At 36.4% G+C, this 25,645-nt stretch overlaps 1 protein-coding gene across 1 annotated transcript in view; it reads right to left on the bottom strand.

The window, feature by feature from the left end:
• Fim (plastin-2 fimbrin) overlaps positions 1-25,645 on the bottom strand; it is an 85,108-nt gene that overhangs the window by 30,984 nt on the left and 28,479 nt on the right. The window contains exon 2 of the mRNA XM_089232777.1: positions 2,667-2,834. Coding sequence (XP_089088903.1) covers positions 2,667-2,834 — 168 coding nt within the window. The remainder of the gene's footprint in view (positions 1-2,666; positions 2,835-25,645) is intronic.

Here is a 25,645-nt window from a genome sequence, read left to right as displayed (position 1 = left end):
ATGCAGAATTCTCCAATGATTCTTCTGTGTTAGTGGGTATGAATTAATATATTTATCAATAGTGATTAAGAGTGATGTGTAAGCATATGTGATTAGTATAATTGGAATGAAGCCATCTTAGTGCAGCATAGGCAAGTTGCAATTCAGACATGCAAAAGGTAAGGCATTCTTATTTTTTCCTTTGCTAACTGTGGAAAAATTAGAGAAAATAAAATTTCACACCCACGCTGCATAAATTTAATTTAATCTGCAACAGGAAAAATATGAAATTGTATAAGTTTTTCGGAGATTAGAAAAACTGCAATGAAATTAGGACCTGTTACCACGGCCACTACCAGGAGAGTCAAGTACACAAGCACAAGCACGAGTGCCAATTCACCCTTTAACGTAAAGAATTATAAACCTTCTACGTTCAACTGCATGGATCATAATAATAATGTAATATTAATCAATTATCAAATTTTGGATTCAAGTCATGAAAATGTAGTGTAATTGCAGTTGTGTGTTGCATTAACCCTCTGACTGCTCAATTTGTGGACCGAAATTGCTTCAAAAATTGTCTAATTTTTTTTCACTCAAAAAGTGAAGTTTGATTGGTAATACCACGTGCCTTCAAATGCCGCAATTTAGTGGACAACTAACGACATCTGTTGGCCAAAACATAAATGAAATGTCTAATACTGTATTATAATTTATTTCAGTGGTTAAACGGGGAAAAAACGGGATGCGCTCCTCAATAAAGGAAGAAAAACACATGCCCGCGGAAATCGCGGGATGAGCAGATTTTGCTACATTTGAGTTGCCCGTGGAAATCGCGGGATGAGCAGCCAGAGAGTTAATGAAATATTTCAACTTTAAAAAGTATAAAGAGTAATAGAATAGGACGAAAATCATGATGTGTAAATGGAGGGAATCATATAAATGGGATTTACCTGTAAATAAGTGATTTCAGGAATTCCCAAGAATTCTTGGGCAATATGATTTCCCATTCCCGATGGCTTCAAAATGTTGGGAATTTGGAAACCCTAAATGCCCCATACTTCAAGCACTGCAAAAAGATCATCAACAGTACCTACAATATGGTGCATTTTGAACGAATCTATGTTGGCCTATATTGCATGCAACAATAAAATGTTTGGAAGCAACTTAACATGCTACTGACTGGAAAAAATTAAGGACATTTTTCATTTGCTAAACATTAATGACAGGAGACAGAGTGAAGCATTTTTAATTTCTCAAGCACAAGAAGAAAGTAAATGCAGTCAGTGTATGGTTTACCCCAGCACATTATTGCCATACCACTATAGCCCCATTCACATGTGCAATAAAACATCCCAGGAAGTTCCCGGTAACAGGGATTTTTGCTACAAACCATTCACATGACATTTAGTTTATGGCGGTAATGGCCCTCTTCTTTCCGGAAGTCGTCACTGGTTACGTGGGTTGAACGGAAGTGGGTTATTCAAGATGGCTGACGAAGGAGCTTACAGTAGTTTTCTCAGTGCAAAGGATTATGGGAGAGAAGGTCAGTGTCAACCACCAATCCACCCCAAGAAAGATGGGCTTTTTTTGATGAGCTTCTCTCTCACCTTTTTTTCCCTACAAGGGGAAAAAAAAGTTGCCATGCCGGTAATTATCACCAAAGCGACCCCTAATCTTACACATGTGAACGGGGCTTATATAAGGTGGATATGAAAATGGCATTTATTAATTGAATAAAATAAAGATAACACACATGATGGTGGAAGTGATTTCGTGGTACATTGTGGTTCTACCACATACTGAAAATATGCCAGAACTGAGGATAAGTATAGCTTTCACAGTATACCATCCACATTATGTTAACATAAACATAATAAGTATCATTTGATACTTATATTATTATACTAATTATGATACTTATTATGTTTATGATACTTATAAAGTATTGTAAAGTAAGTATTATACTAATTTACAATTGCTATTTGCAATAATCATATCGTTAATATCATGATGGAAAGCAATATTAATGAAAAGATTACTTTATATTAGCTAATTTAAGACAAAACCGTTGCAAAGTTTTATCCTGTTTATAGACAAAAAGTTGTTTGAAATCATTTGAAATTAGAACAACAGTATCAATATGGAAACTTGTCAGTATCAATATTGGCATCATCATAAGCTTTGACTCAAGAAAGCCTGAGATCCAACCCAACCAATGACATAGTAGTGACTGGCTGAAGTTAGTTTTCTGTGGTTTTCCAACTCTGAGATGTGAATGTGAGCAAGTTGCTTAATCAAAAAATTTAATTAGAACCAACAGGCCTTATAATAATTATATTTCATCAGGAAAAATAATAATCAAATCCCAGTTTCTCACTTCCAATTTCAAAAGTAGATGGTATAGCACAAAAGATTCACACTACTCACATAAAATGCACAGTTAGGTTGCACAGTAAGTATTTCAAGTGCCTTATCAAAGGCAACATAAAGTTAATTTTTTTTATACAAATTTCAAAAAAATTTTACTAAATCCAATAAACAAGATGAAAAAATAGTCTAAATTTTTAAAGCCTAGTCAGTTGTAATTGTTTGATTGCATTCAAAATGTTGCAACAGATCCTAATAAAAATTTTGAAAGATAGATTAAAAAACTTCTACATGCATAAAAAGAAACAATTAATTACCTTTTGAAATTCCCCAAAGTCAAGCCGACCTTTGCAGTCACCTCTTTTGTTTTTCTCAATTTCATCAATCATCTGTCGAACTTGCCACTGTGGTATTTTGAAACCTACAATATCTAAGGCTTGTTTCAACTCACTCATGTCAAGAAACCCATTTCCATCCTTATCCAACTAAAAAAAACAATAAAAAAAATTAACAAATAAAATTTTAAAAAAATTCAAGCATTGAATACTCACATGAGTGTCGAAACTTTTATGGTGAACAAATTGTGAAAATGTTTCATGAACACACTGAATATGATATCACAATTCATATCATATGGCATTTTCTATGTAGCTATCAAACGCTGAGTCAGGATATTTCAAAGTTATGGAAGGTATGGCAAGGTTTTCACACCATTTGCTTAAGTGGAAGTCATAGGTTCCAAAAATCTGTACTACTTCATACTCCATATTCATTGAAGTATAGCCTACAGCCTAAAATAAGCTTATTACTGAGTAATTTTAAAACCTTAGAAGTTTTTGTCTTTCCTGTAAAACTTAATCTTTCCAAGGAGATGCACATCACAGTTTGACAATCTTTTGGTGTGTCGTTCCCCCTAGGGAGGGGGATAGGCACAGAAAGTTATCAAAGCTAGAAAATTACAAATTCTTCCCCAACCTACTTGAGAATCACCAAAAAGGCAAGAAAAAAAAAATTAAAACCTGTGTATAAGCAAACAAACATATTATAGAGGAAAAAAATTAATTTCCAAATTATATAAAAGAAACAATGAAAATAATCAAAATCTGGAAAATCTTTTCCCTCTTCCCATTTTTTTGGCCTACATTTAATGAAGCTGAAGCTAGGGCCACACTCGCCTCCAACTTGGTCCAACAGTCAATCGCAAATATTTGCTTCCAATGTTTGCCTACCCCTGCTGTAATGAAGTGCCAGCAGCATAGGCTGGCTACATACTAATCCAGTCTGGCTCAATGTACCTGGCGAATAATATTTGCTTCTATAACACTCTCCATGTTGTGACTGTTGGTGGTCTTCAACCAATGTGTGGTCAGACAGACTGAAAGATCCGAGAGGAAGGTGGCTCCTTTGACTTGGAGTGGGGGCTGGAAGGTCCTGACCATTTTTTTCAATCAGCCTCCATCATTATAAAATCATTGCTAATGGTTGAGCAGCCACACAGCTCCCCCATGACTAACCTTGCAAGGTATTGGACAAGGCTGGACAAGAGTGTAGCCTCGGCTTAATTTAGTTGATAAATAGCTACTGTGAGATCAAGAAGGCTGGGGGGGGGGGCACAACTTTTTCAATCTATGGGCCAGGTACACAAAATGGCTACCATTTGTATGCCAAAAACTGGTGTACTTACCCTTTTGTGTGAATTGATACTTTTTAGGAACAACTATCATGTTCCGGATAGAAAACCATTATGAGCTGCATTTAGCACACAGCACACAGGTGTGGGCAGGTTTACACATAGGTTGTGCATCCCTGCTATAGGAAATGTTGATAAAACTCCAGTTTAATTTTTATCCTGGAAAACAGACTCGTATGCAAGATTACCCCACCTCTCTAATATTGGAACAAATTTTTTTACCAAATTACTCTGCTTAATACACATATATATGGTAATTACTTTTTAATTCAGTGCAGTAATATTACAGGTTTTCCATTTAAAAAAAGTTACGTACAAATTTTGTATTCAATTTTTACTTGTGTGCAGAAGAAACAATTACCTGGTCTTAAAAAATAAAGACTAAGTTCTTTATCGTGTAAGAGCTCTTTGCTACTGTTCATAATAACACTGGAATATTTTATTGAGACTGATAATTACTAAAAAAACACAAGTCAATTCATTGGTCCATGGATTATCAGTGTTGGTAAAAAAATGTTGAACTTTTGGGTTTTGAATATTTATGGGATAGGCAGAGATAGACTTGACTTGAAAGTCTGGGGAAGAGACACGATGATGGTTGCTGTGGGGGGAAGCATGATGATGATGATGTCAATTCATACATACACACATACATTAGGTCAGTCGTCTCCGCCTTTGATGATGTGGGGGATGCCACCTCCCATATCTCCATCCATGATTTACAGTGAACAAAATACTATAGATCACTCAGTACTGTACTGACCATAATACTGTATATCAATACTGTACTCATCATAAGCAGATACTGGCTCCTCCAACAGGAGCGGTGAATCATAGAGGATGCATATAGTGAACAAAGGTGCATGTCTACCTCCACCCTTTTCACTAAACAGGTGAGGGGGGTGAACCTTGCCTGTTCAGTTGATTCTGTATCTGTCTATGGTACCAATGCTCAACTACAACAAATTTTCCCATCGCCCCTCAACTCAAGCTACGCCCATAGGATCTCATACAACATCCATAGCTTTTACCCCCCCCCTGGACTATTCCATCGCCCCCTGCCAGGGGACGGTATTACCGACCTTGGGAAACACTGATCTATATTGATCTCTTTAGAGACTCTTCTAGCATATGAAATTCAACTTCCAAACCAACCAACTATTCTTAAGTTCTTAAGGCATCTTTTGATCTTGATCTTAATACATGATTAATGAGAAAGACACTTCTCCCCCAAGCACAGAAAACGGTAAACGTGGCCCTGGGTATGGTTTACACCCCACATTATAAGATTATAACTTAACCTCAACAGAATGGCAAACATCCGAATATTTTTGGAGTCCAGAAATCCGGAGATTCTCCCGGGGGAAGGGGGGAGCCCTACCTAAGGCCGTCTGAAGAGCATCATGGGCCCCCGGGCCAAGTGATTTTTTGAAAGGATGAGGTCACTCTCCACTACCATACGAAGGTTTTTAACTACTAGCTGTTGCAAAGATGAATTTCTGGAAAGAGAGAGAATTCAACTGCCTTCGCGGGGAATCGAACCCACGTCCTTTCACTTTCCTGGTAAACGCACTAGACATAATAGCATTTTGCTGCCGGAACCAGTTCGTCAAGAGGTGTGTGAGTTTCGCCATCCGCAACCATATATAGCAACTCTAGTTTACTCTTAATCCCGCAAAACGTATGCCGAAAATAACGAGTGCAGTTAACGCTTGTAATTTTTCTGCTGAAATCGAGAGATCGGGTCGAAGCCTTTACCTAATAAAATATTGTTATTTTATATTATTAACATTTTTTATTATTATTTTCCTTTTTTGCTAATCATGATCACACACTAATTTCATTGCATACACCAGATTCAGCTATAAATATCAATATCTGTGCAAATCATGTGACTCTCTCTCTTTCTCTTATTATATGTATATATAGCAAGCGTTATAAAAGAGCAACTGACAGAAACCAGATTTATTTGAAAAACTTCAAAAGTCAGAGTATAGCACCAAAAAGGCAGCTTTATACACATAACTCGAAATTATAAAATTAGAGAAAATGGGAAGACGTAAAAAATTAGAAGAAATTGAAAAAAATTGTAAAAATATGGATCAATGTGAAGAGAGGTCGTTCTCAAGGGAGAACCCCCCACCCCACATTACTCCAAACTGCAAAAATGTTTCTGATGATGGTAGGCCTAATAGGCGTAAATTTACCATCAGTTCCCCCGAAATTTTTGCAATAAACAAGCTTTGGAACTTCCAAGGTTTTATTGGTTTTTGACTTCCAAAGCTTGTTTATCGCAAAAATGTCGGGGGAACCGATGGTAAATATACACCTATCAGGCCTACCATCATTAGAAACATTTTTGCAGTTTGGCGCAATGTGGGGGGGGGGGGTTCCCCCTTGAGAAAGACCTCCTTATACTGATCTATATTTTTCCAATTTTTTTCAATTTCTTCTAATTTTTTACGTCTTCCCATTTTCTCTAATTTTATATATATATCAACCTATTTGTGTTTATTTATATTATTCTGTTTTCTTCCCTCCCCTTTTTTTGTTTCCGTGTTTATAATTCCTTTTTTTCTCATTAGCTTTTCATTTTTATTGATGTATTTATTATGCATATAAATTATATAGTACTTGATTCAGCTATTGAAAATGACTATACCCTTATGAAATCTGTGTGTCCACTAGTTTCCTCTCTCATACTGGTGGTTTATATATTTTGTAATAATAATAAAATAAAATTGAAATTGAAAAAAATCTAATTTTTGGCTAAAATCGGGAGAAATTTCTGAAAATTCAGGAGAGTGGGAGAAAGGGTAACAAAACCGGAGTCTCTCCCACCTAAATCTGGAGAGTTGGCAGGTCTGCAATGGGATGCATAAAAATTATTGCAATTAATTCAATAAAATAACAGGGATATGATGGTAGACATGATGTACCAGATTCCGCTGTATAATGCAAGTTCAATCGTATATACTGAAAATGTGTGGAAACGAACTGAGAATTAATTCGTTTCGCAGCATAACTGTCTACAATGTGAAAAGATTCTTGATGAGTTTCCACACATTTTCTCTCTCTCTCCATAGGTAGCGTTTGTGAGCATGAAGAAATCCTAACGCGGCTGCATGCAAAATCAAAAAGTTTTCTATGAACAACAGAGAAAGAGTGTGTGTTAAACATTAATTCAATACATTCCATTACGTCTCCCTGCCGAGTGATATGGCCAACTTTTCCTTAACCCATTCCTATATCAGAACTACAAAATTTTACGTGAAAAACTTTTTTTTTCCTCAATATATTTCCTCTCAGCCTATAGTCAGTATCTAATTTTTGCACACATTAATATTAAATTTAAAAAAATAACTAATTTTTTTCCAGACACGTTAAAAAAACCATCTAAATTTTTTATTGTGGATTGCAGACTCCTGCATATTGTTTGCTGCTTTTCTCTGAAAGATTAGAATAAAAGTAGATATTTTTCAAAATAATCCATAAAAAATAGGTTTTTTAATGATAACAGTTGGCTTTCAAGAGTGAATAAAAGAATCGAGACATTTTTTCTACAAAAAGTGAAATTACCCAAAGCCCCCTTCTATTCCCTAAGATTTCATTAGAGTGATACAGATCATCACTGAAATGCTAACCATAAGATCTAACGAAAATCTCACAGCTCCTGATATTCAACAGATCAGATTAAATCAACAAATTCACGTAGATGAACGGCCTAAAGCCGGGTACACAGCCGCAGAACTCCGCATAATTCCGCAACCCAAAAACCGGTTTTGAGGTGTGGCTACCATAGAACGGGCGATTTTAGGGCCGGTGCCAGACGAGCGCGTTTATCCTCGTACGCGAAAGTTCCCGACGCACAAGCAGTCGTCAAAATGAATGCAGTTTTTTGCACAGGAACCGGTTTCATAATAGAAAAACCTCCCGTTCGTAAAAAGTGCTGCGCAGATTTTTCGCGTCCGCGCGCGATCGTTTAGCACAGTGGTTCTCGGCCGGTGCTCCGCGGGGCCCTTGGGGCTCCTTGTGCACTCTCCAGGGGCTCCGCGGCCGCTAGAGGAAAATTAAAAAAATGATAATTATATAAATATTTTCAAATAGAGAGTAAAAATAAATCACTAACTTTGATGAATAATTAGAAAATTGGCCTACAGGGCTCCGCCATCGAATTTTTTTACTTAAAAAGGCTCCGCAAGTCAAAAAAGGTTGAGAACATGGAGGGTTGAGAACAAAATAGCCATATCAATTAACGCTGTTGCGGTATTTAAGTGGCGTAACGTGTAGTTAAACTCTCAAATTTTTAAAGGTTATTGCTTATTGTCAGTGGTTCTCAAACTGTGCGTCGCCAACCTTTGTTATGGGCGCCGCGATAGCAAAAAGTTTGAGAACCACTGGCTTATTTGATTATTTTTGTCGCACAACGGTCATTTCCTGCACATGAGGGCTAATTCAACCAGGACCTACAATTTATTCCGAACGGCAGCGTTCGATATTTTTCCTTTTTCCCCATACTCACTGAGGCGTTGGTGCGCTAACCCCTTAGTGTGGTACTCCCTGCGGTAGCAATCTTTTTCTGTTGTCATGTTACCGTTTCTGTTGCACCCCGGCGTCAGGAAAGTTTCTGACAAGAACGAACCTCGGTTATCGAACTCACGACACCTCTAAATATTCTTTGGTACTTTAGGCGAGTTTCTTATCGACCTGGGATACCGCGCCTAACACTGGCTTATGTAGATTATATTGTATCAGTATATCAATTCCCCCTTCATGCTAGAAGCACGAATGTGCAAATTTTCACTTTTTTTTATCAGCTAGTTGGAAAGCTTATTTTGCTATCTGAGTTTTGCCGGAAACGTGAATGTGTGTCCTTATTGGAGCACATGTTACATAACATTTTAGGGAAATAACTTCCATAGAATAACGTGGGTAGAGTAAACATTCAAAAATGTCATTTCTCACGTTATTTTTTTTTCCAAGGACATTGCACATTCGTGCTTCTAGCTTGAGGGGGACTACGACGATATAATATGTGTACATTATATACCTTGTTGAATGAATGTCATGCATTAACTCTTTTGAATTTGAACACACAAGACTGAATTTCTGCATTTAATCGCGTATTATTTAATTTGGATGCTGGGATTCCCAACTTCTTTTCGTCCGTGGGACTGACCCCCCTATCTTTCTCCTGGCACAAGTTGGGAATCAAAAGTTATCTTTAAATTTCAGGTGACCACGCTTGCCTTATCCAACTTTGAATCGACGTCGTCCGATTGAATTAACCCCGTTGATCAATGTAGTCGACCGTGTAAAAACCCGCCTTTACGTAGAAATCGAAATTTCCAAGAGAAAAAATGGAACAAATTTACAGTATATACTCCCATGCGGCGCTTATTCCGTGAAATATGGTAAAAGAGTATAAAATATCAGAAAAATTTCGTATGCATCCCGCCAAAAAAAATTTATCAAAGTTTAAAAAAATGCAACAACTCTTTTGTGTAAAAAAAAACTACACCTACCCCATATCCATATTTTTTTTTTTCTAAGCTAAATAGAAAATCCCCTTAACTGTAATTAAATCCTTTAAAATAGTCTTATAAGTTGTCTGTGATTGTTTTATATATTACTGCTGAAGTCCGGCTACTTCACACATTGGTTGTTCTACAACGCTATTGACGTTGTTTGATATCTTAATTCATAAAAAGGTTAAGTTTTTATGAATACATTATGTATTATAGGTCTTATAGGAAACTTCAAATTGTGCAAAAAAAATGTTGCTAGAAGCCGTTAGCAAGTAAGTAAAAAAATTATTTTTAAAAAATTACGAAATCGAATCGGTCTCTGCGTCGCGTATGAGCCATTTTATTTAGCAAAACATTCTCCATACACTTACATGTTAAAAAAAAACATTTCTTACGATCAAAATTGATCGAACGTTGAATTTTATAAATTTTAGTCATATTCCTTGCCACAAAACGCACCATTAAACACTTCGACGTATAATTTATATCTATGTAATGTAATTTATAGCCAATATAATTTTTTTGAGATTTCATTCAATGACATAACATTAAAAGGTGTTAGAGTGCTCCCGATGAATAAATTATTGGTTACGAAATTCCTTTTATCTCTGAAATAATTTTTCAGCAAACAAGATGCTTCGAATGGAAAACAAGGACTTACCGGGTTGTTTGGCAGTGGTTTTTCATCTGTTTTTGATGTTTTACTTTGCTCAGAAGAAGATCCAAGAGGACCACTTTCAGCAGCGGGTGTCGACAAAATACCTTGCTCATTTGGCAGAGTATACATTGGTACCATCAAGAGAAGCACAGCCACCAGACTAAATGAGCTTCAAAGTTACAGATTGAGACAAGGAGACAATGTGCGCGTACTAACAGGACAAGAAATAGATTTTGAAAAGATGAGCGCGTGAATTCTTCCAATGTTCACTACTATCCCCGCCTCCACAGAGAACATGTAGAAATTTATGGGTATAAAAACAACTTCAAGCAAAAAGAATAAATTTTAAAAGATAAAAACCTCAGCTTGGTTCCCATGCAGAAATTCTCTACGAAAATAACCCGACAGCCAATATACACCAATCACAAAACGGTACTCGCTCCCAGCCAATCCGGAATCAGCTCTACCAGGGATCCAGCCAATCACAACAAAAGAAAAAGTTAATGGGGAAGGCATCTCGGCGGCATTCAGAACTCTGAAGATGCACGTCACAGCTGTGGGCAAAACATAATAAATAGAAGACCACGGCCAAACTGCCTGGTGAAACCTTGTTTCCAGACGCCGGCTGTGAAAGCCTACACCCACGCAAGATACTTCGAATTTAGTTATCTATATCTTGGCCAGCTTTAGTCCTAGAAAAAACAATTTTTTTTTCCACGTCGGTGCATGGAGAAATTTTTACTATATGCTGTATAACTTTTTTTATGGGACCCTAGAGACCGAAAAAAGGTTAAATTGCGTCACTTTTCAGTACTTTGACTTGAAAGGGTTATAATCCTTTCACTACCACATTATGATCATTTTTGTCTCACCACGGGCATTTTCTGCACACGAGGGCTAATTCGACCGGGACCTACAATTTATTGCCGATTCCAATCGGCAGGCTTGGTTTTCATACTCATCGAGAGGTCGTGCGCTAACCCCTCGATGGGACTCCCTGTGGTAGTAATTTTTTTTTGCTCCGGTCAAGTCGCCGTTTTCTGCTGTACCGCTGTGTCAGGAAAGTTTTCTAACAAGGACGAACCTGGTATGGAACTCGCGACACCCCTAAACATCCTTTGGTACTTTAGGCGAGCATCTTATCGACTGGGCTACCGCGCCCACCACAATATGAAAAAACGAAATAATTATCGTGTGAATTTTTTGGTTGGCTATTTTAGTTCCAATTAAAGCTTAAAAACAAAAAAAAAGGGTTTTTTTTTTTTGAAAAATTACTTAGTGCACAACGAATTAACCTGGTACTTGAAAGTGCATCAGCGCTTTTCGATTACAATAAAAATGAAAAATACCAATTCAAACGTTTAATACTGCATAATAATGAATATTTATTTATTTTACCAAAAAGAAAGTCATAATTTGTTTTATAAATTTGTTAAGGAACAATTTTTGTTTAAAAGCAGTGTTTTACTGTATCACACTTTTTTGCAACACTTTTACACGAGCGAAACATATAATTAAATTTTACTAATTAACATATTTGAAAAACTAGTTGTCCCACACTTGTGCTGTCATCTGGTAATCCAAAGTAGTTACTCAGCCTTTATACTTCAAAATACTTTATACTTCAACAACGTATGTAAGCCCCAAAGCAGAATGTTCAGTACTGTTCTGCGGCGAGATATCAGCTGACGAAATGTTCTGCGGTAAAAATCCCCATACATGTAATAGTGCATTTTTGCACTTTTTCTTAAAATTCTTCCAAATTGTTCTGCAGTAGCACTAATTGTTCTGCGACGTACGTAGCAGATTTTGGCACATTCTGCTTTGGGGTATGTAAGGTATGTTATGGAGGTTAAGAAATTTGTGGCAGTTTAAAGTACGTACCGTTAGTAGTGAAAGAATTACACTGAGGAGTGCTAAATACTTTCTGCAATTGGAATTTTCCTCTATGGCTAACGGTTTAGGAACAAGTTATTTGGACAACGGTAAGAATGAACACCCCCTTCCCCCCACCCATAAATAAGAAAAACAAAAGAGAAATATATATATATTTTTCATGATATTTCATGGAATTTAAAGTTGAAAAAAAATGGGGGATTCAATTTCCCCACTGTGGTTTAAATATTAATTTCCGTATGGTTGAATTTTATTTCATCAATTCACGAACTTCGTACGTTATTTTACGTAATTAAATTTTAATAGAAAATCAATGCTGTTATTTTCTATGCTGGCGGCGTAATGCTAAAGCGCGTGTATTTCCTTTTATTCCATTATCAAGGCGAATAAACAAGCACGTGCCTGACGCCGCCGGAAACACTTTACGAAATGGTTGGCCTCCCAAACTGATAATTTCTAATGGAGTGAGGGGAGGTGGGCAGAGTTGAATTACAGGATGCGCGAAGAGAGAGAGAGAGAGAGAGAAATAAATGTGAGTGCTATCATAAATTGAACAATTAACAAGCAAATAACAAAAAAGAATGAGTTGTATGACCAGGGTTGTATAATTAGAGGAGAGAATGAGTTTTTATTACAAATATACAACTTATATATTTGGTAATCTAAAGACCGTCTATTTCCGAAATCACGCATATATACAGTCGAATCCAGATTTAACGAATCGGATGGGACTAAGGCCCCTTTCACACGGAGCGGATGCGGACGCGGGTCCGCATACCCTTTCAAACGAGCACTGAAGATGCGAACGAATCGCCCGCATCTTTAGTTCGAAATTCGTGCATAAAAACTGTTTTTTCGCAATTTTTGTAATTATTTTTCTCCTTCACCCCTGATTCAGTGCCCATAGGCAGCCTAGAGGCATTCTTTGGTGGTTTTTATCATTGAGCGTAAAGATGCCTCCATTCCGATCCTCACAAGTAGTCGATGGGAGAAAATATCTTAAAATATTTTCAAAAAATTTTGAAAAAAAATCTATCTTTTCGGAAAAATATGAAAGAAAATTCCAAAAACACATCTAATGTTCGAAAAAGCCAATCCAAAAACATCCAAAACATTCGATGTTCCAAAAAAAAAAAAAAAAAAATTCAGCAAATATCAAAGAATTTGCAAGTATAAAAAAAGGGAGGGGTTGGGACTTTCAAAATGTCTATGCTTAGAAATATTCACATCACAATTCTGTCTTAGGATAAAGATAAAGACTTTATAAAGATAAAGTTTCTGAGTATTAAATCTATAGTCATTATTGCAGTCCTGGATCATGAACATTTTTTGAGATACATTGTTGATTACTTTTTGCAAAGAGCTTCTAACCATGTTAACATTAGTCTCATAGTCTCCACCCCAAACTGTGATAGCATATTGTATAACTGGCAGTACCCAAGCGAAATAGATTGATCGAAGAAAGACTGGGAAGACAATATTTTTTAATGTATGGATTCTAATGTTGATAAACTTTAATTTATTACTTATAGAAACAGCATGGGATTTCCATTTAAGGTTTTTATTGAAGATAATACCCAGATAATTAAATTCATCCGTTTCTGAAATTTGTTCGCAAGTACAATGCTCCCGTGGGCAGTCATTTGTATGACACCGGATTATGATAGGTTCTCTGTTTTTAGTTGAGTATAATTGAAAATAAATGAATTCGGTTTTCTTTAGATTAAGAGTTAACTTATTGCAATTTAGCCAATTTGAGATTATTGAAATATCTCATTCCGCTTTAATTTTGAGAGTTGTTTGATTTTTATCAGAGACTTCAACATGGCCTTTTGTTCTTTTATTTTTATTTTTCATGGATGTCATGTTCTTCGGAAAGTTTAGACCAGGGGTCTTCAACGCATGGACTGCATGCCACATGTCACCCTCGAAGCTTTTTGCAGTGGTCCGCCAACGAAAAAGCTTACATAGTTACAGAATTTATAGAAATGATTGAAAAAAAACCTCAATGAAGAAATAATTTACAGAATTTTTGAAAGAAATAATTTTAAGAATTAATAAAAATTCATATTTTATGAAAAAAATTATCTCAGAATAAATAAAATTTTCAAATAATGAATTTCCAGTTTTCAACCTTCTCAAAAGGCATTTTACATTCACAAAAATCGATTGAAACAGCATTCAAAAGAAGTCACGGAAACAAATATTTTCTGGGTATTATGCAGAGGTGAACTCGGAAAGAAGAGTCATCTTGTCTCCGTCGGGTCACGAACCGAGGTCTTCTTGCATACCGGGCAACCATGCTACCATCTACGCCACTGGAGACACGACCCTGCCTTCCTTATTTAAAGCGCTGTGGCGTGAGGAACTGAAGTAGAGGCAGTAGCCTCTCTTAACTTCAGGAAATGGCCCCCAGGTGGGACGAAAGACGAGTTTTCTTTGTGTTCACCTCAACATAATATCCAGAAAATATGTGTTTCCTTGATATCTTGGGCTGAGGAAAAGAAGTCCCCCAACATTTAAAAGATTTTTTTTCTTTTTTTATAATTCTTTGTTCATTTCTGATCATTCTGGGGAAGGGGCGGGGACTTATGGGGCCTGTATACCCCACCGTCTGTCTCTCGGGGGGCATCAGAATTTTACAAAATGCTTTGGTGGGACATAGCAAAAAAAAAGACTGGAACCACTGCTCTAAAATCACCTCTGAGCAGCGACTTTTATTCCGAGAAGTACGGTAGTAATGAATTCTAGAGAAATTTATCATTGTTTAAAATGCGTGAAATCGTTCGGAAAAATTTTAGCAGAGGCCCCATAAGATTTTAAGTTCAAGATTTGAAAAAGATTTTTTCTTCGCGACACTGCAGTTACATTACTAGACATCACATTCTGATCGATTAATTGTATATATAATTACATATTTTCAATTAATTCGTACACATTCAAAATCAGTTAAGTGAACTTTTAAAAACATCTGTTTTCACATTCATCATCGGCGAATCTCAATTATATTCAAGACAACACGATTCCTTACGTTTAATGAATGAATTAATTAACTCCTCGTAGATGAAAAATTTTCTCAAACATATCAATTTTTATCTGAAATTTCTTGATTTACCGATTATGGTTTGGTTCATACTTAGAGATCACTCTTGAAAAAACTAGACATTTCTCTTTCTGTTTTTTTTTTCCGGCAAAAAATTGAATTATAAATATAATATTTTTTCTATATATTCAGATATAAAAATTTTAAATTTCAAATTCACATATTATAAGACAATGTTAAATGAAGATCCGGACTCTTAATACGGAATTTTCATGACCCCTTTATTGTTGAAACAATGTCTTGGACCACCGCTTTCAACATTTCAAACACGGTGGGCCAAATTGGAACTTCCCACGAAGCCCGTGGGCCACCAACTGATGTAATTTATCGAAATTTTAATAGAGGGAACCGATAGGACCCCGAGTTAAACAGGGACAAAAATAATTGAAGACTTATGTAATTCTGAAATTATTTCTTTTATTAGCTACCAATTTCGATTAGTTCTCAAATAATTTTTTTCAATAATTCTTTGAAAACGTTTTTGATTAATTAATGATTAAACTAATTAATTCTGAGATTAATTTTGATCTAAAATCACTTTAAATTATTCTTTAATTATTTATTGCGGAAATTCTGAAATTAGTTTTCCTTCTCAATATATCTTGAAATCATTTATTTCAATAATTATGCTATTACTCCTCAGGGAATGTGCTAATGAATTGTTAGGGCCAGTCGCACAGATATACAGGAGTAGTGTTGCTGAGGGTATCGTCCCAAGCGATTGGAAACTTGCTAATGTTGTTCCGATATTTAAAAAGGGTAGTAGAGAAGCTGTGTGCAATTATCGTCCAGTGAGTCTGACGAGCTCCCTCTCGATTTTGGAAATTATTATCAAAAGGCAGTTCGTGAAGTGGATAGACGAGAATAATGTATTGTCGGATAATCAGCATGGGTTCAGGAAGGGGAAGTCATGTGTGACTAACCTCATTTGCTTCTATGATCACGTCACGAAGGCTTTGGGTAAGGGCAAAAATGTAGATGTTGTTTACCTTGATTTCCAGAAGGCATTCGATCGGGTCCAACACGGTAAACTCCTGAAGCGTTTACACGAGATTGGGATTGGTGGCAACTTGCTAAATTGGATAGAATCGTGGTTAAGAGATAGGTCGCAACGAGTTATGATGAACGGGGAATTCTCTGGTTGGACAGGTGTCACAAGTGGAGTTCCTCAAGGAAGTGTCCTTGGCCCCATACTTTTATCACTTTTTATCGATAAACTCGATCAGGGTATCGATGGGATTATTAGCAAATTCGCAGATAATGTGAAGCTAATGGGGGTAATCGGGAATCAAAGCGATAGGGAGTTGCTCCAGACCAAGTTAAACAGGATTGCAGCATGGGCAAATGAATGGAGCATGACATTTAGCGTTGATAAGTGCATGGTCGCTCATTTTGGTTCGAACAACCCGCGGTTCTCTTACGAGTTGAATGATGTCACTATCCCGGATGCAACTAGGGTCACCGATTTGGGAATTCTCATTGACGAGCGGCTTAGGTTTTCTGAACATTGTTCAGCGGTGGTCAAAAAAACGAATAGAATGCTTGGTCTCATTTTCAAAAAGGTCTCTTCGCGTTCTCCTAAAGTCATTCTTCCGCTTTTTTGAGGCTTAGTTCGTCCTGGACTGGAGTATGCTGTAAGGTTTTGGAGACCATACCTACAGAGGGACATAGACTTGGTTGAAGGGGTGCAGAGAAGAGCTACGCGTGTCCTTATTGGCACACGGGGCTTGAGTTATGAAGAGAGACTTCATTTTTTGAATATGTTTACACTGGGTGAACGCAGGTGTCGAGGAGATATGACCGAAGTGTTCAAAATTTTCAATGGGATGGATAGGATGGACCATGAACTTTTAGTACACCGCCAATCGACTGCTTTTACAAGGGGACACCAGTATCGATTGGTGAGGGACAATGCGAGGTTATGGTGTCGCAGGGAATTTTTCTCTAATAGGGTTGTTAATAAATGGAATAGCTTACCCCGGAGGTAGTAAATTGTAACACAATTGACACGTTTAAAAAGAAATACGATAAACATGTTGGGGTGAATCGAGAAGCTATCCATACTTAGATTAAGACAACCATAAGTATTCTTTATGGGCATTGTATAATATTTTGTCATGTGTATATATTGTTTATAAATTTTGTTAATTGCATTTTTAATTGGGTTGCTGTATTTTTGAAATATATGACATCCATATTTTTATGGGCATCTTTTTCTCAGCCACCTCGTTGGGTATTTTTCCTGTCGTGGCGTTGTATTTGTACTCTTACTGATTGTGAAATTATTTCTATCAAAAATTACGAAATTATTTCTCTCATGGAAATGTGTACTTTTTTTCACTAATTCTGAAATTATCTGTTTCATTTAATCTGGAATTATTTCTTTCATCAATTCCAAAATTATTTATTTCATTTATTTTAGAATTAATCTTAAGTTTTCCAATGTTTTCAACCATTTTCTGAAAATGATCGGCGGGCCACAACAAAATGCTTCGAGGACCAAATGTGACTCGCGGGCCATGAGTTGAAGACCCCTGTCTTAGACTTGGATGATATTTTTTTTTATTGAAGAAACGGCCAAAACAATAAGGCGTGATACCGTAAGTCGTCTCTTACGTCTTAGTTTTAAAGAAAGAAACAAAATAAATGCTACTACAAAAAAAAAAAAAAAAAAAAAAAAACCACTGAAAAAACGAACATGAAAATAAACTCGTTTCATTTCCGGCATTCTAAAACTAAATAAGCTATTTCATCATTTCTATGTTCAAAATTTGAATCATATGCATGTGTAGAGCTAATAAATAATTTCTCCAGATCCTAACCCAACAGCCGGAACGTTTCATATCGCAAATGGCGTATACTATTACACATAGGCGTACGCAGGATTTTCTGTAGGGGGGGGGGGTAGTTTTTACTGCAAAAAAAAAAACCCCACCAAAATTTCGGCTTACTCAGCGTACGCCAATGCATGCTGTTGCAGTATGTTGCAAGAATATCAACTCAAGAATTTGAAAATAAGTTTTATGATCATATCACTAAACTGCCATTCTCTGGTCTATCGCCATAGAGGCAATGTAAAACCGTTTAAATCCCCAGAGAAGGTAAGCTGTCTCGACATGATGTTTTTGTGTCGTATTAGTCTAAAGTCCTATCAGTCCGTGTTTAGTGCATGTTATATTTCCAGTAGATGCTGTCATTATCTTTCTTTGGATGAGAAGATCTGAAAAACGGCTACATACAGTGAAACCTCACTGCAACGATACTCGATATAACGATAAATCCTATACAACGGTATTATTTCAAATCTTCTTTGAAATTGCCTATAGTCTAATGTTAAACGTCTCTCGATATCCTTTACTACGATGAATCCCTCTGTAACGATATTTTTGAATATCGATATTTTTCCAAGGATGATGTCACTCTCCGCTTTCCATACGAAGGTTTTTAACAGCTGGTTGATATGAAGATGAATTTAGGATGAATTAATGGCCCTTGCGAGGGAATCGAACCTACGTCCTCTCACTTGATGGGTAAGCGCCCTAGACACTAGGCCATGTACGGTCCCGTACAGTGCACACGAGCTCTAAGGAAACATTGAAATTCGTTGCCTTTGTAGTCTAGGGCGCTTACCCGGCAAGTGAGAGGATGTGCGTTTGATGAGCACCTCCTAGAGATAAAAGGCCTCCGCACGCTGCTCGTGACGTCAACAAGTAGTCCATTTTCCCTCAGAATATTCAGGGGAAAAATTCCCCGCTCGTGTCAGTATCATCGTTGTGCGGAAATGAAATGATCGGGCTCAGAATTGGCGATTTCTATGCTCCACATCCAATCACCATGCGGTATTTCTGAGCCAACCACGAAGATTGTATGCCAAAATAAAAAGAAACAAAATAGGATGCTGGGGTTCAAAATGTTGCAAACTTGTTAGGTAGTCTTAATGACGTCACAGATGAACTTGGCAACCCGTGCGGAGGCCTTCTATCTCTAAGAGGTGCTGGTTCGATTCCCGCAAGGAAAATTGGATTTTCTTTATTTCCTAAATTCATCTTCGCATCAGCCAGCTGTTAAAAATCTTCGTATATCGATATTTGGCAATAATAGCATAAATTCGGTAGCGCATGATGATAATATTACCTCTCGATATAAAGAGATAATCCCCCTACAGAAAAGAAATAAAGGAAACGTATAGAAACAAGATGATGATACCAATAGTAAATGCTTTAGTGAAGATAAGTGGTGAAGAAAATCATGAATAGAAAAGTTACGTAATACATACAAATGGGCAATTTGCCTGTTGTGGCGTTGTATTTGTATTTGTATTTGTATTTGTATCTATAAAATTTGTGTTGCATTAAGAACCGACTGTTATTACCAGTAAAAACTGATGGTACATTTTATTAGAGTTCCGATTTGGATTTCCTGCAGCCTGACAGCCGAGTGATTAGCGTACCACTCTTGATTTCAAATGCGAATACAAACACAAAGGCCACAACAGGCAAATTGCCCAACGAGGTGAACGAAAGACAGACCGAGATTGGAATCCTGGAAAAGTCATAAAAGCAAGCCAATTCTGGTCGAAATCAACTTGGATAACTTTCGATAGCGTTCTAATTAAAACTCGTGTGCATTAAAATGACCGTAGCTGGACAAATAAAATTAAAATTTGGATTTTCTGCTGAACATGTACTATGATATATAACTACTGTATACATGGTACATACGAAAGTCCCTTCATCCTGGGATAACTCGCGAACCGTTGTTCTTAGAAGCATACTTCCAAATTAAGAAAAAGTATCCAAGTAATATGTAGACCTCAGATACGTCATTCATATTGCAAGGGGTTGTATAGTTATTGAATAAAAAAGTAACTTTTTATTCGGTCACCCTTTCCTGAAAACGCAGTTAAAAAGTTGTTGCCCTGTCTCTCCTGTGCATAAAAAAACGACATTTTTCAAGCGTAATATTTGCTGAGATATTTGAATTCAAAAATGGATGAAAATGAGGAAAAGAACAGCATACGATGCATAAAAGGAGCTTGTTCGGTAGTTTATGCGGTTCTTTCCTTTCAGCGGTTTTCGAATTCAAATATCTAAGCGAATATTGCACTTAATATATGAAATGTTTTTGGCTCAGGAGACAAGGCAATATCTTTCTGATTGGTTCTTTTTAGGACAGGGTAACCAAATAAAGAGTTAAATTTTTTATTTTAATAACTATACAACTATACAACCCCTTGCAATATGAATGACGCATCAAAGGTCTACACATTATTAGGATACTTTTTCCAATTAGAAGTATGCTTCTAGACATGGATCACTTCTGCTGGCGTACGCGGGGGGGGGGGGGATCCCGATCCGAGATTCGTGTGTTATTTCGCTGGAAAAAAAGGAACCCCCTTCCCCGCCCCGAGAAAATCCTGAGTACGCCTATGATCGCTTCTACATGGAGAGAGGGAGGGATCCTATAGGATCCCTTGATGGATTTTTTCTGTTTTTTGCTTTTTATGTTCTGTAACAAAAAATGAAATCAAGTGAAAGTGGAAAAAGAATCAACGGTTCACGAGTTATTCCAGGAAAAGGGGACTTTTTTATGCATCCAGTTTGATATAGAAGCAAGTTTTCCAGAAAAAATCGTTACATAGAAATTCGTAGTACAGAGACGCCACTGTTTATACAAAAGTTACTTTACGATCTGAATCATGAAAAACAACTCGAAATTATAAAAGGAAAGTTCGACTGCTCCATTGCAAAGTTGAGCGCAGAATTTACCACGAAACAGAAACAGATTTTATAAAACTTTTCTGTTCCAGGATATATGGTATGACAAGAAATCACACGGATGAAGAAAACAAGTTTAGAAAGCAGAAGTCGGATGAAGTGGCACACTAGAGCTTTTTCAAGAGCGAAATAACTCCAACTGAACCAGCCGGTAGTGATAAATGGTCGCGTCTGACAACAATAATACACAAAATGCATTCACAAATGCAGCAAATCCATACCCTCATTTTCGTCATCACCCTTATGTTCGCCTTCGTGACCCTGAAATTCTTCGGTATCCATAAGGAAACGGAAGAAATAAGAGCAACACCATTCTTTTTTAAGTAAAATAGAAAAATTAGAGAAACGGAAAAAAGTAACGTTTGTTAACTTACGATTTTTTGGGTGCGCATATATCTGCTGCAAGAAAAAAAAGTAGTGCAAAAAGTTTTTTTGGGCACCAAAAAAGGACATTCAGCATTTTTCAGCCAGTGATGTCCAACAACAAAATTTATATCAGATAGAAATGGCAAACAGAATATGTATAAAACGGTAACGTTATCTGAAGAAAATTATTTTTTTTATATATAATTATTATTTTGAAATATTAACATGATGTATATTATGTTGTTGTGGCAACTGATAAAATAATTATTAATTTATAATTATTAGTTTTGCGGAAATTGATTGTACGCATATTTCTCCAGAAAACACTAAAAAATGAATAATTCCCGTTAATGTTATAACATTAATTTTACATAAAGTATTTTCATGAGAATTAACTTACGTAATGCATGACTTGTACATAATATATTCTGTTTTACCTGTATATTTTACGAAAAAAGTACTTTTTGCTATAAAAAAATAACACAAAAATATTAAATACAGTCCACGCCGATTAATGTAATCACATTGGGACTCGGGTTTCTGATAACAATAACCGACTGATAGCTATATCCGAAAGAGCTGTTTCTAACTATGGCTACCATACACCCCGTTTTGTCGAACGACGCGTATGGTAAATTGGTTTTGGAATACTTTCCCACATAATGGGGTTGCAAAAATTTTCAATCTGTTCCATTCATTTTTTTTTCTTCTATTCTAAAACGGGACTTTTTGTCCATTTGAGCTAAAATCCTGCTTTTTTTTGTTATTCAGAAATTGGGAGGCGTTAGAATGTAACTGTTTAATATATACCACGAATTACGATACTTATTTCAAAGTACAATACGCTTCATAGATAAAGGAAGCGTGAAGCTTTGAGGAAGTCTCTTGGAAAAAGAAATTTGAATCTAGTCAACTGAGTGATACTGATGAAGAACTAAAGGAAAGGGTTTTTTATCATCATACATTTGGAAAGTCCAGGGGAAAAACGACTTTACAGCAAAAATTTGATTTTGATAAAAACGAATTTGAAAATTTGGATTATAATGGCCCATTAAACCAAAACTTTTTCGCTATTTTTTACGGCTTTAAAATCGTCGTACCCCCAAAAATGAATGCACGTGGGGATAGTATTCCTTGAAAGCTACAAGCTTTCGAAAAAATTGCTGTAAAGTCGTATTTCCCCTGGACCCTTCATTTGCCTTTACTATAGAAAGGCCATTGCAAAAGCAATCCACGCGTACTTGGATCACTACGGACTGCTTATGCCATTAAGTACGGAAACGTTCGTCAACAAGGGAGAGAGGGGAAAACATCACATCTAGCGGCTCCAACATAGTCTTGCAGACTGATAACGATAACTTACAGGGGAAAAAAAGGCTAAACCTTAGATTCAAAATGTGCAAAAAAAACTTTCGACGAAAAAACAATTGACAACATTATCCGAAGTCCTGATAACTATAAACGAATTTTCTCCCATATTGTTATTGGTCCGTTCCGTTCTGTGCAAATGTGACAATAATATCCGAATGATAATATTATCCGTGATTGTAATAAGAGGCATCCACTGTATTTTTTTAAAATAGACGGCTTTGCGCATGCTAGAACTAATCTAACGTTGCGTTCACGTCTATATTCACTGATTAGTTCATCTGTCATCAAAATTTTTTCTTTGTTATATAAAGGGTGCCCCATATAGTTTAAAAAGTCATAAAAATTGAAGGAATTTGAAAAATTTAAATGTGGTTGCGGTTTAAAAGGTTATTCTCCCGAAGAGGGATTTTTTGGTACAAAAAATATTTCAAATTTTTGTCGGTAGACGGCGCTGCACGTCAGTCCGGCAGGAGTGATTGGACCTGAACCTTTCTTCAATCTCTTCCGTGTCCGAAACGTTCGTAAAGCTTCAGCCGGTTATTCATGGCTGAGATAAAACAACTTTACCAATAGTGTTCCATCCACCAATGTCAGCATCACAATGAAAACTTCACGTAAGCACCAGTAACAGAAAACTTCAGAAATGAGCAATTAATCGTACGCCCTGCATTTTATGACTCTGATTTGTATATTTCCAGTGATTTGCTTTCTTACAGCGCCGTCTATCGACAAAAATTGGAACTCAATGTTTTTCTGTACCAAAAAATGCCTTTTCGTGAGAATAACTTTCTCGCAAATCGCATTCAAATATATAAATTTCTTTTAAATAATTTTTTAACTATTAAAGTATTTATAAGACATCCTGTGTATATTGATATATTCGAATATCATTTTTTATTGTTATACAGCTATACATTTTTGATGCTGAATCTACGATATTGAAGGAAGATTGATGGATCCATCTCGAGACCTTGCCTTCACAATATATTATGATGTCATTCGACCCACTACATACACAAAATATTTGGTTTGATTGCAATATGTAATTGAGAGTTCTACATCTCCGAGACATTTTACTTTTGTTCTCAATTCTATTAAATTTGTGTTCGTATTTGAATATTAGTACTTTTCGTAAATTTGCATTTTTAAATAGTAGAAGGCAATTCCCTCGTTTATTTTATCAGTTTCACTTCTTGCGTTTTTTGGAAATTCCCCCTTTTTTTTATTTGATTTTACAATGTAATTTTTTTTACAAGTAACTTAACAAAACTGAACGTAAAATAAAGTTTTCAGTGAAATAGAATCTTTGTAAGCCGGCCCCTTTTTTTAACCGAATCTTTCCCTATATCAGCCGAAAAATTCCGTTCCTCATTTTATATTGTAAGTAATCATATGTACTACATGCATATAAGAGTACTACGTACATACGTAGAATGCTTCGTAGTCTCTCCTGTCTCCATATAAAACATAATTTATTGCTAATTTTTAACATTGTATTTTCTTGATTACCAAATAGTATGTCCGTACTCGTACCATGCAAATTTTCTACCCCCCACGACAACATAATCATAGTACAATAAAAAATAATCAAAAATTTAATTTTTTTAATTTTAATTCAAATTTCTTTATATACAGCACCTCAGTGGCACTGGAACCTAAAGGGCTCATGCCACATGAACCCCCCCCCCCCCAACCTCCCGAAGCAACGTTCCGAGGTTGCCGAGCCCCTTAATAATTCACGAATATTCAATGCAATCCCAACTTGCATACGCCCTTGTGGGACATATATGCCCCCATTCCCGTTTTCTTCGTATCAGAGCTCCTGCGGCACTTGCGAAGAGGTATCACTGTAATACCTATGCTTCAAATACTAAGCAAATTTGTGACTGGCACTCAAGGCCGTGGCTAGGATTTTCGTGGGGGGCACATGATTTTGCCACCCCCGCCACTGTGTAATTTTATATAACGGTGTTTTTGTTCCCATTTAAAATATGTTGGTGTTCCCCTCCAGTTCCGGCCCAGCTGGTACTTATAAGTGCCATCAGTATATGGTAAAGTGTAGATTGTATGTAAACATTGGTAAACTGCAAAATGCTATTATAATTTGTATGACATGATGTCGCTCTCCACTTGTTAATGCAAGATATACAGAAAACTGGATGTTGTGAAGATATTTATTATTTGAGATATTGATTTTTTTTAGGTAGAGGCAGAGATGAGTTTTTTCCTTCCTTTAAAAAAAAAAATCAACATCTCAAAAAATAAATATCTTCACAACATCCAGTTTTCTGTATATCTTCAAGGGTGGGAAGTGCCAAAGTCCATTTCGGAGCAGCAAAATTTAGGATTCGGAGCAGTGTTGGAGCAAAAAATTGAGGATTCGGAGCAGTTTTGGAGCAGAAAGATATAGGATTCGGAGCAGATATTTATAAATTAGAGCAGCGAAATTAACAATATTTTTGTTAACCCTCACCCCTTTTCAAAATAAAACAACTGCACTGTCTTTTTTTATCAAACATCTTTTCATCAGCTTGTTTTTTGTTGTTTCAGGCTTTTGACACCTTGTTTGAAAGAGCGGCTGTCATAAAATTTTTCGCACCAGTCTATTTAAGATGATTTTTGCTTACTGCTGTCTGGAACAGCCGCCCTTCAAATGGGCTAAAATTTTTCTATATAAGTTTAAATACTCGGGAAGAAATTGTTGCAAAATGGGAAAGAATTTCGGAAAGAATCAACACGATGTTTGGCGATTCAGCACTCATTATTTGGCGAGATTGGCGATCTGACACTCATTGTTTGGCGATATTGGCGATTCAATACTCGTTATTCAAATACAAATACAACGCCACAACAGGCAAAATGCCCAACGAGGTGGCTGAGAAAAAGATGGATGCCCATAAAATACAA

Source organism: Pholcus phalangioides, unplaced genomic scaffold (assembly GCF_987345545.1).
Source record: "Pholcus phalangioides strain wild (caught in Gottingen) unplaced genomic scaffold, Ppha-v1.0 ptg000007l_1, whole genome shotgun sequence".
In the NCBI taxonomy this organism is placed as follows: Eukaryota; Metazoa; Arthropoda; class Arachnida; order Araneae; family Pholcidae; genus Pholcus; species Pholcus phalangioides.
Note: the sequence above shows the minus strand (reverse complement) of the source record. Positions and strands in the feature narration are given on the sequence as shown.